Source organism: Daphnia pulex, chromosome 11 (assembly GCF_021134715.1).
Source record: "Daphnia pulex isolate KAP4 chromosome 11, ASM2113471v1".
Lineage (NCBI taxonomy): Eukaryota > Metazoa > Arthropoda > Branchiopoda > Diplostraca > Daphniidae > Daphnia > Daphnia pulex.
The window spans coordinates 1,773,067-1,782,344 of NC_060027.1; the positions used below are offsets into that span (position 1 = coordinate 1,773,067).

Here is a 9,278-nt window from a genome sequence, read left to right on the forward strand (position 1 = left end):
CTGACATAGAATCAGTTTGCCACAGTCGTATACTGCCCAAGTAAAAAGACAAAAGACAACAGATGAAACCAATTCAAGTCAGCAACTCACTGGCAGAGCAAAACCACAAATAAAAACGGATAAAAATATTTAAAGTCAGCAACATGAGATACCACTTGCAAAGCAAATAACACAAATGAGAACAGAGAAAAATATTTAAAGTCAGCAACCGGGATATCACTGGCAACTTCAGGCTTCAGGCTACTTTAGGAAACTGCCAGCACAGCTACTTCTGGATAACACAGGAACCAACGCTGCATACAACAGTTCAATTAGTCTTCATCACATCTTACACCATCAGGCTGCAACAAGGTAACCAACAGCAGACCTATTAAAGAAAATAAAAAAATTACCATTGGGGAAACACAGTGTGTACAAACAGGACTCATTATGACAAAAGAATACAAGGAGTAAGACAAACTACGCAGTCCAACAGATCTCTCCGATATCTCAAATTTTACAAAGGAAGTTAGAATTGGCAAAGTATTCAAATTGCAAATTGATCTCTAGTCATATTAACAAAGTACTTTAGTAGGAATTCTAGGAAATTGGATAAAAATAATTACGTTTGCTTTTGCATGGGACGAGACGTACGGGTACAGGCAGCAAGACACACGAGGTACGACATTTCGGCAAAATGAACAGGCACTCAAGTCCGAGTTAGATGATTTGAAAAATTGGTATTGAACCTGTAAATTTACACATCGAAATTTAACATTAAATATTTATAACCCTAAGAAATTAACAAAGAATACCTTTACATTTTCATCATGCGAAACGTCACGACCGACTTCTGCTGCTTTAGAAATCAAAATGGCCGAATTTGGGCCTTGAAGACACTTGCGCCACCTGGTGGACATCAATTGGATTGCTTGCTTGCTGACAGCACGCAGCAGCTAAATGCTAAACTTTTCATTCGAATTCTTCACGCCATTCACTAGCTGGCACGAAATGAATCAAGTGGGGATGGACACTAGATTACTCCAGCAGCTTTCCCAACACACAAATTCTTTAGTTAGCAATTTCAGATCATTCTCCTAACTACCAACATCAATAGATACTCCAAATAATTACGATGAATATTAACTATAAATGTAAATCTAGGTATTCACACAATTGTGACTAAGCTGTTATGGGTTTTTACCTGTATTAATAGAAGCATTCAGCAGAACGACGATTTATAATGAAAGAATTGATTGTAGGCTACTTCGCCTACTTGTAGTTTCAGTTGCCTTTCGCGTTCCTTCCTACACATTGAAATAATAAATATGTAAGCTGATCAAACACACATAGGCCTAAATCACATTACAAACAAGTTGCACAGAAATAAACTTGAAGTGATGAATTCATCGGTAACTTTCATGGAAAAAATAAGGAAAACTTTTGACAACCCCTGACTCAACAATCGGCCATCACATGACAAACAAGAACACCTATGTCATCTATGGGGCTCTTCGGGATCTGTTTTATTTAGCCGATTTATCTGGCAACGCAGCATGGCGCCAGTCTTTTTTGAGGGAAGAACGGGGAGAAGAGGGAGAATGGGACGAGTGGGAGGGAGGAGGGCGTACGAAAAAAAAGGGGACCCACGTTTCCTCTTCTCCCCCATTCGTCCCATTCTCCCTCTTCTCCCCGTTCTTCCCTCAAAAAAGACTGGCGCCATGCTGCGTTGCCAGATAAATCGGCTAAATAAAACAGATCCCGAAGAGCCCCATTGGACACCTTTGACACTTCAAATCCCAAAAACGCAATTTAGTTTTTTTGAGACACAACATTGAATTTTTGAATTCTAGTGATATTGTAGATCTTAAATAACATTACTGATTTGCATTAAAAATATTACATATATAGAGTACCTCAGTACCAAAAATGTTTTCACCGCTAGTGTGATCGGTATGGCGACAGTAGAACTCCAAAAACATAAGAACTCCTTTTTTAGATATTATTAAAAATACCCGACAATAGAACTCCAGTGCCCGACAGTTAAAAAATTATTGGAGTTCTATTGTCGCGTAGTGGAGTTCTACTGTCGGGCACTGGAGAAACTTTCTATTGTCGATGACGATGCCTGGCATAAATAAGTTAAGTCATTAATTGTGCATGCCGATCCCTTGCTTCGCGCGCGAGTTTCCCGATAGGGTTTTTTTTTGCGGAGTTTGTGTCTTTTTAGCTTTGGGTTCGATGTTTTTGTTCGATTAATCGTTTTGTAGGGATAAAAAAAAGCCTCATAACAATAGGAACGGGAAAAAAAATTGCTAACCGAAATGAATCCGCCCCAAAAATTAGAAACCTACGCGCGAGTTTGACTCGAAAGTATGGGGTGTGACAACTTTCTTTATTGACACGACAGCAATGTTGGGTCTTGTATGTTGACATATTGGTATAGCTGATGTGATATTTCCACCAATCAACAAATTCTCATGAAACATTTTAATGGCATTAAAATAGATTCTTTAATGTGGAGGGAACCCTTATGATGCAGTGTCATTGGCTGAGAAATCGGCTCTTTTTTTGCAACACAAATTCCATCTATTAAAATAGCAACCATGGACGGATATCAACCTGATGTGGAGCTCTCAGATGATCCTTATGATACCAAGAGACTAAACACAGAGAACATTCCTTGTGTACTGACTTTGATGAAGGTTTGTAGGTTAAAACTTTAAATTTGAAATAAATAGTCTAATAGTAAGTTTTCACTTTCAGATTGGAAACCCTTTCCTAGTAGTTCCAACACCTAGAAATGCTGCAGCTTTTCTGGTATTAAAATGATTACTGCTGTTAGGAAAATTGCCAGTTGTAAGACATCAGCTATGACATTCTTAAAGATGGAACTTTTAGAGAAATAACATTTAAGCGGTGATATGAATCTTCCAAGAGTTCACCTTTACTTATCTCTTTGTAACCTAGGTTGACTATATAATTTCTTTACCATCGCCCCTTGTCTGAATTAAAGTGTTTTTGGTATAAAAAAGAAACGGCAAATAAAGCGGCAATTCAAGCATTTATTGTAAATAGGACAGGAGATTTTGCTTTTATAATTGTGGGCTATATAAGTTCATGAATAGGTCAAAGCCGATACTTATGATTCGGGTGGTTATCAAGTCATACTCGACGTATGACGTCATGACGTAACATCGAAATTACGTAAAATTACAGAAGTCTTGTTGCTTTTTTCAGTTAATTTCGAACCATTATTTATAGTATTTAAATTTATATAAATAACATATAAGGTTAATAATCACCCTAAAAAAGATAAGATTTTTGATAGATTAATTGAACGTTTATAGGATGAAATTTCGGCTCTATTTCTCTTATCTATGAAGGGAATTTTGACTAAAATTTTCGACCGCACACTTGGAGAAACTTCTGATGTAGTGAGTAAAGAAATATATAGTTTTCTTGTTAAGAGTGGTAATCATGTATCACTGAGACCCGAATTTACACAGGCTCAACAAGTAAGTGGTATAGGACTAGAAAAAGCTAGGCATTTTGCTTTACTAAAGGCAAAACTTATTATAAATGGTTTAGAAGGCAAAGAAATAGTAGAAAAAGGACAACTTCCAGGTAAGTCGTTGACGTTGAGACGGATTGCTTTGGGCATAGCCATCGTAAGGTGCCATTGCCGAAGTGACCATTCTTATACACTCCTTCAACTAGTCATCTTTGACCTAGAGGTAAAATATCAGCAATACAAAATTGGAATCAACAAACAAGCACAACCACTAAATACCTGAACAAGTCGCTGAAGTTCTAGTAAAACGTCTCTGATAATAACCTCGATGGCCTGCTGGTGACACTTTATTTCGACAAACAGTAGGACGAAAGTCAAAAGAGATGAGGGAAAGGCAGCATTATTTTGCGTCACAGCAAATGGTCTCCTGCTTGCATGAAAGAATAATAAGAAGGTCTTGCTCTTGCTGAAGAGCGGCAGGTAAAAAGTCGTCGAGAGAAGTGAGTGATACAGGTTGAGGAATGTTAAGGTCGTGACCGGTTCTTTTTGGGGTAGACAAGCTATCTTGGCTTCGACAATTTTTTCCATCCGGTTGATGTCTCCGGCGGTACATTTACATTAAGATATCGTTACCAGATATTGAGGTTCAGGAACAATCTATTAATTCAAATTTATTAGACAACCTGAATACTAGCCAATTAAAACTGTCAACATACCTACATTGGACTCTGAATGGAAGATACCTCAATGTTGTTCTGTTTAATCCTCTCCACCCATTGGCAAGCTGCTAGATGGAAGGAGCTGATTGCTATGCATGAGAGGTGTTTAGGAGTGCTTTCATGCGGCTCATGAACCAGTCCATCATGTTGAGAGCATCCAGAAGAACTGCATAAGGAAGATCATACCAGACTTTCATGCAGCGAAGAACATGAGCAGCTCCATCCCTCATTGCACACATAATTTCACCGCTTTCCTAAAATACAAACAACAAATTACAAATTAGTTTGTATTCTCAATAGAAGAAGCATTACAGAATACTTACTCCTGTATTGCTGGCTGTTGAGTGTTGACAGAAGTTGAAGCTTTGGTTGGAATTTAGCTTCAAGGGCCAAGGCTTGTCGTAGACTCTGCACCAGTGTTGATACATCAGGACTGGTGGAAAAATCACATCAGCTATATCAATATGTCAACATACAAGACCCAATGTTGCTGTCGTGTCAATAAAGAAAGTTGACATAAATTAATTGTATCACCTGAAGCATAGGATCTTTGTAGGAATTTGCAAATTTCATTTTCCAGATGTTGATGAGTTTGCAAGTCTCAGCCTTGCCGATCCACTGGCATTGGAAACTAATGTAGTTTCAAGAATTATAGGGTGGTAATCCAGCATTGTTCTACCATCACATCGTAAATCATCCTTTGATGTATCCAAAGTTGAATTTCGTTAAGTAAGGACAATTTTATTTCAATAAGAGACCAACAGAATTTAATTATACCTGGACTCCATGATGAATGAATGCTTTTCGGTATATAAAAAACCGTACGGCTATTGTACCAGCTTTACGTAGTAGGGAAAATAATTTACAATCAAAGGATTATACTCCCTACATTATTTAAAATTTGACTACATTTTGCTTTAAACTTGCCTTGGTTCAGTTGATTGATTAGCAGCCAGCCTTGTTTTGTTTTTGTTTTGTTTTTGAATCCAATCCAAGGCCGCGTTGAAGTTCGTCGGCCTTGAATTATGGATTGGCGTCAGAACTACCTGTCGGGAGAAAAACTAACTAAAAATAAGCGATTCTTTTTTACATTTAAATCACACCGACCCCATTATGTCAATCAAAGCGGGATCACGACGTTGCAATGTAAAAGCATCCCCTCTACAAGACGGTGGCAATTTGAATACCGTGACGAAAACCCCCGCAAATCGCATAAAAGAACAATGGAACCCCCCAAACGAAAATCGTTTCCCTATCTCTCCGAGAGGAACAGCGCCACCTCCCAGAGAGAAATCGAGTAAAAAACCCCGAAAACAGCTATCGAGCCGTAGAAGAAAGAGACGTCGTCGCACAGTCGGAGTAGGAGGTGGGTAGAGTGGGGTCGGGTGGGGTGGGGTGTGGGAGGACAGGGTCGTTTGCCGATAAATCCCTATCGGGAAATTTTCGACTGAACCATGTGGGTAGAAAAATAAAAATTCTTTATCCGCTTACTCCCTTGTAGTTGTTAATTTTGAAATAAATTATTCAATATTTCAATTCTCGATCGATGAATTAGAATTAGATTTTTGTAATTATTATTTAAAGACGTTACCTGCAATCAGCTGTTCGCTGTACAATGAATAATTTGTCCAATGCTGTCGTCCTAGAAAAAGAAATGTAACGGTTGAATCTGTCCCTGAAAAATTGATGAATCACGTTACCATATTATTATTACAGGCACAATGCCAGTTACACCCACTACTGACAGAGGTCAAAGTCGAAATTCCTCGTCGATTGTCTGCTCAGAATTCTTTGAGACGGACCTAGAAAATGGGTCAGGTGAAGCCTGACCAAATTGCTATGCAGCAATGCGAGGTTATCTACAAATTCCAAACGAGCCCAAAAGGAAAAAATTCGTCCATCTCAAGTGGATGAATATTCAAACAGATTACGGAAAGCAAATTCAATCGAAAGTAGGCTAATACCCTCAGGTCTGGAAATCAATCAAGATTTGTCTATTGTACCCATTTGGCATTGTGATACAAATGTAAGGGGGGACGGGCACTGCGAATGACTTTTGGAACAACATTTTGGCGGATCACCGAGAAAAAAAGAGATAAATTCGATTTCGACGTTATTGCATTTACAAGGCGAGATAGCTGTACTGCTGCAGCTCTATTGTGCAAGTCACTTAAATCACTTTTTTGGCAATAACTATTACACAGCGACGAGCGGGACAGCAAACACACATATATATATATATAGTCAGATCGATCGACGCTATAAAAGTACAGGCCCTTCTGGGCCATTACGTGGGGCATTGTATGTTCAAAAAGATTGCACCAGAGAGAGAGAAGCGTAAGAGGATGAAGCCCAACTCTTCTCTCTCTCTCTCTTCTTCTTTTTTCCAGCTTTGACATTGTCATCGACGTGGAAGAAATGACTAGCAGCCAATACACGGGCTACATGTCGTACATCACAAGAGTTCAATCAGGACGAGCTGTTCAACCCCTCCCGAAAAAATAAGTACAACCCAGAAAAAAAGAAGAGGAGAAATAAAATATTTTCTTTTTCTGCCTTTTGAAATGAATGACAAACTATTACGGGGTGTGATTGCGTTGCTTATTTATCGGATGGCACCTCTTTTTATTATTATTTTTTATTAAGTAGAATTTTCTTTTTCCGTCGTCCAACTTTTTTTTTTCACTTTGGAAGAGCTCTTACATGCTCAGCGGCGAAAAACAACGACCGATGTTGTTGACATTTTGACACGAACTTTGAGCGGTCCTAAAAATGATTTATAACGGCCATAAAAGCGGCCGCCAAATGTCGGCCACACCGACAGGGGAATCGCACACATTTTTTGCTTCCGGGTTGGAGAGATGTTGCGCCGCAAGCGCCGGAGCGCCCACTAAAATAAAACCTAAAATACTAATAGCTAACTCCCGTACATAGAGACTAAGGGGGTGATGGCGGCCAACAAATCGTTATTTATTGTGTTTCAAAGCAAATTACCAAGACAGCGTTTCGGATATATATATATGTTGCAGTCGTTTGCTATCGATCGCAGTTGCGCGCGCGCACCTGAAGCAATTTCAATTTTCAACTTTCTCTCATCTCGCTCGGCGATACAAGTGCGATACTACAACTTCGTTTCTCAGCAGCAGCAGCAGCACACCGACAATGCTCCCCCCCCCCCCCCCCAATTAGATTAGCTGGCGGGAGGTAAAGCTAACAAATAAAGTAGAGAGACTAAAGTTGTGTGTTTTTGGAGAAGTAAACAACGACGAACTGTTTTCACATTAATCCGGCAAGCAGCACCCGACCCCCCCAGCACGAATGACGCAATATATCTGTCTATAGGGACCGATGCCATCCTTCTTCCTCTCCATGGATAAAATATCCCCGGGATTTCATCACTCAAGTGTATGTACTCGGAACCACTTGGGGCGGCGGCGGGAGTAAAAATAGAGGTCCAAGAAAGAGAAGGGAGCAAAAAAAAAAAAACATTTCCGACAAAGATATCTTACCACCAACTAATTGGTACTTGTCGTGAGATGTGTGATGCATTCCCAATCGAGTCGGTCTTCAAGTCCGGCAGCTGCCACGGCGCCAGCAGTTGCGGCGGCCGTCCGGAAACAGGAAGCCGAGCAGAATAGTAAAGAGCAGACCACCGACTGGAGGTCCTGGACGGCACGTTCGTTTTCAACGATGAATTTGGAAAGAAAGACCGGATAAGCCGGCCCGCGGAAGATGAACGCCCCACATGACAAGCAGATGGCGGCTGGGCCGTCCCGCAAAAGTTGAATTAGAGTCGACGGTAGACAAAATTCGCCGATACGTCGGTCGTAGGCGAGGTGATAGTTGGACTGGAAGTGGTGGAGGTGGTTCTTCCGGTCAAAACTCGTGTCGAGCGGCTCGTTAAAGATTCGCAAACAAATGGACCGCAAAGTGAGCTCAAGCAAACTGGGCGGCGCATTGGAGCCATGAAGGTCGATAATATCCGGCAGGAAACGGAGAGCTACTCCTTCTGGTGAATCTTTGACGAGAACATTGGGCGCCAGCACTTGGTCTCTTCGCTTTCCGGATGGCTTGAAACATCCATGGCAAGAAATGTGCAGAACGTTACGAGTGGCCAGCGGCAGGGCTGGCGGTCGATTCATCTGGCAAGCCAGCGGGTAAGGTAGGTAAGTTAGGTTGGGATTGTTATCGCAGAGGAAACGCTCCAAGCTGGCGAAGGGTAGGTGAGGCAGTTGTGTAAGCTGATTAGAGCAGACTGATAATCGCTGGAGCCGTGGAAGGCGTGTCAGGAAACTTGGTAAACTAGTAAAGTTGTTGAAGTCAATTTGGAGGGTCTCCAAATGGAGGCACCGGTGCAACGAATCTGGCAGCTGAGCTAATCTGTTGCTACTCAAAAGTAGTGTTGTGAGGTGTGGAAGATTTCCCAGCGAGTTGGGCAGACAACTTAGTTTGTTTTGAGTCAGTATGATGCTCCTCAGTTCCACAAGTTTCCCTATCGATGCTGGAATTTGGGACAGATGATTCTGGCTGACATCCAGCGTCTTCAAACTGGTTAGAAACTGAATCGCTTCAGGCAACTCTGTCAGGTAATTGGCTTGAAGGTAGATGTTTGTCAAATTTGTCATGGTATCAATCCAATCTGGCTGTGAGAAGAACGAAAAATGAGTCTAAACGGGGAAATGAGGCCACCACTTTGTGTGTACTCACCAGGCGTGTAATGTTGTTGTATTTCAGATACAGCTCACACACATGACTACCACAGACGCACAATTCGTCTGGAAATGAGGAAAATCCACGATAGTTCCAATGAAGGATAAGTCTTTCTGAGATTTCCTGAACCATTTCTAAATCCAAGCAATACATGGTGATTAGACAATGTGCACAACCTCTATTGAATATCTTGGCCGATCGTCAAGTGGCCAAGCGAAAATCTCTATATTTACCTCGGTGGTTTGTTTATTTGCTCGTGCTAAATTTAGATTACAGATATTCGTAAAATAAATCCGTTCGATCGTTCGACTCCACGCGTATGGTTGCTACGGCGCCTGCGTTTGTTTTCATATGCA

The 9,278-nt window shown here is 40.9% G+C and overlaps 1 protein-coding gene and 1 long non-coding RNA gene across 7 annotated transcripts; one reads left to right on the top strand and one right to left on the bottom strand.

The window, feature by feature from the left end:
- Positions 1 to 110: 110 nt before the first annotated feature.
- Positions 111 to 9,272, bottom strand: LOC124207791 (leucine-rich repeat-containing protein 28-like). 6 transcript variants are annotated; one of them, XM_046605418.1, is made up of 8 exons: positions 9,156 to 9,272; positions 8,920 to 9,056; positions 7,722 to 8,855; positions 5,804 to 5,854; positions 1,184 to 1,286; positions 795 to 1,029; positions 606 to 728; positions 111 to 367 (listed from the first exon to the last, which is right to left on the bottom strand). In XM_046605418.1, the coding sequence occupies exons 2-3, from the start codon at positions 9,052 to 9,054 to the stop codon at positions 7,728 to 7,730; spliced, it is 1,263 nt and encodes a 420-aa protein (XP_046461374.1). In that variant the 5' UTR covers positions 9,055 to 9,056; positions 9,156 to 9,272; the 3' UTR covers positions 111 to 367; positions 606 to 728; positions 795 to 1,029; positions 1,184 to 1,286; positions 5,804 to 5,854; positions 7,722 to 7,727. The 6 variants fall into 6 exon arrangements, 5 of the variants coding, with proteins under 5 accessions (XP_046461374.1, XP_046461373.1, XP_046461372.1 ...); XM_046605417.1 differs by having other exon boundaries at positions 5,804 to 5,887; XM_046605416.1 differs by having other exon boundaries at positions 5,913 to 8,855.
- Positions 2,140 to 3,043, top strand: LOC124207793. The gene is made up of 3 exons (XR_006880137.1): positions 2,140 to 2,419; positions 2,488 to 2,684; positions 2,746 to 3,043. It is a non-coding gene; the product is annotated as an uncharacterized LOC124207793 (long non-coding RNA).
- Positions 9,273 to 9,278: the final 6 nt, after the last annotated feature.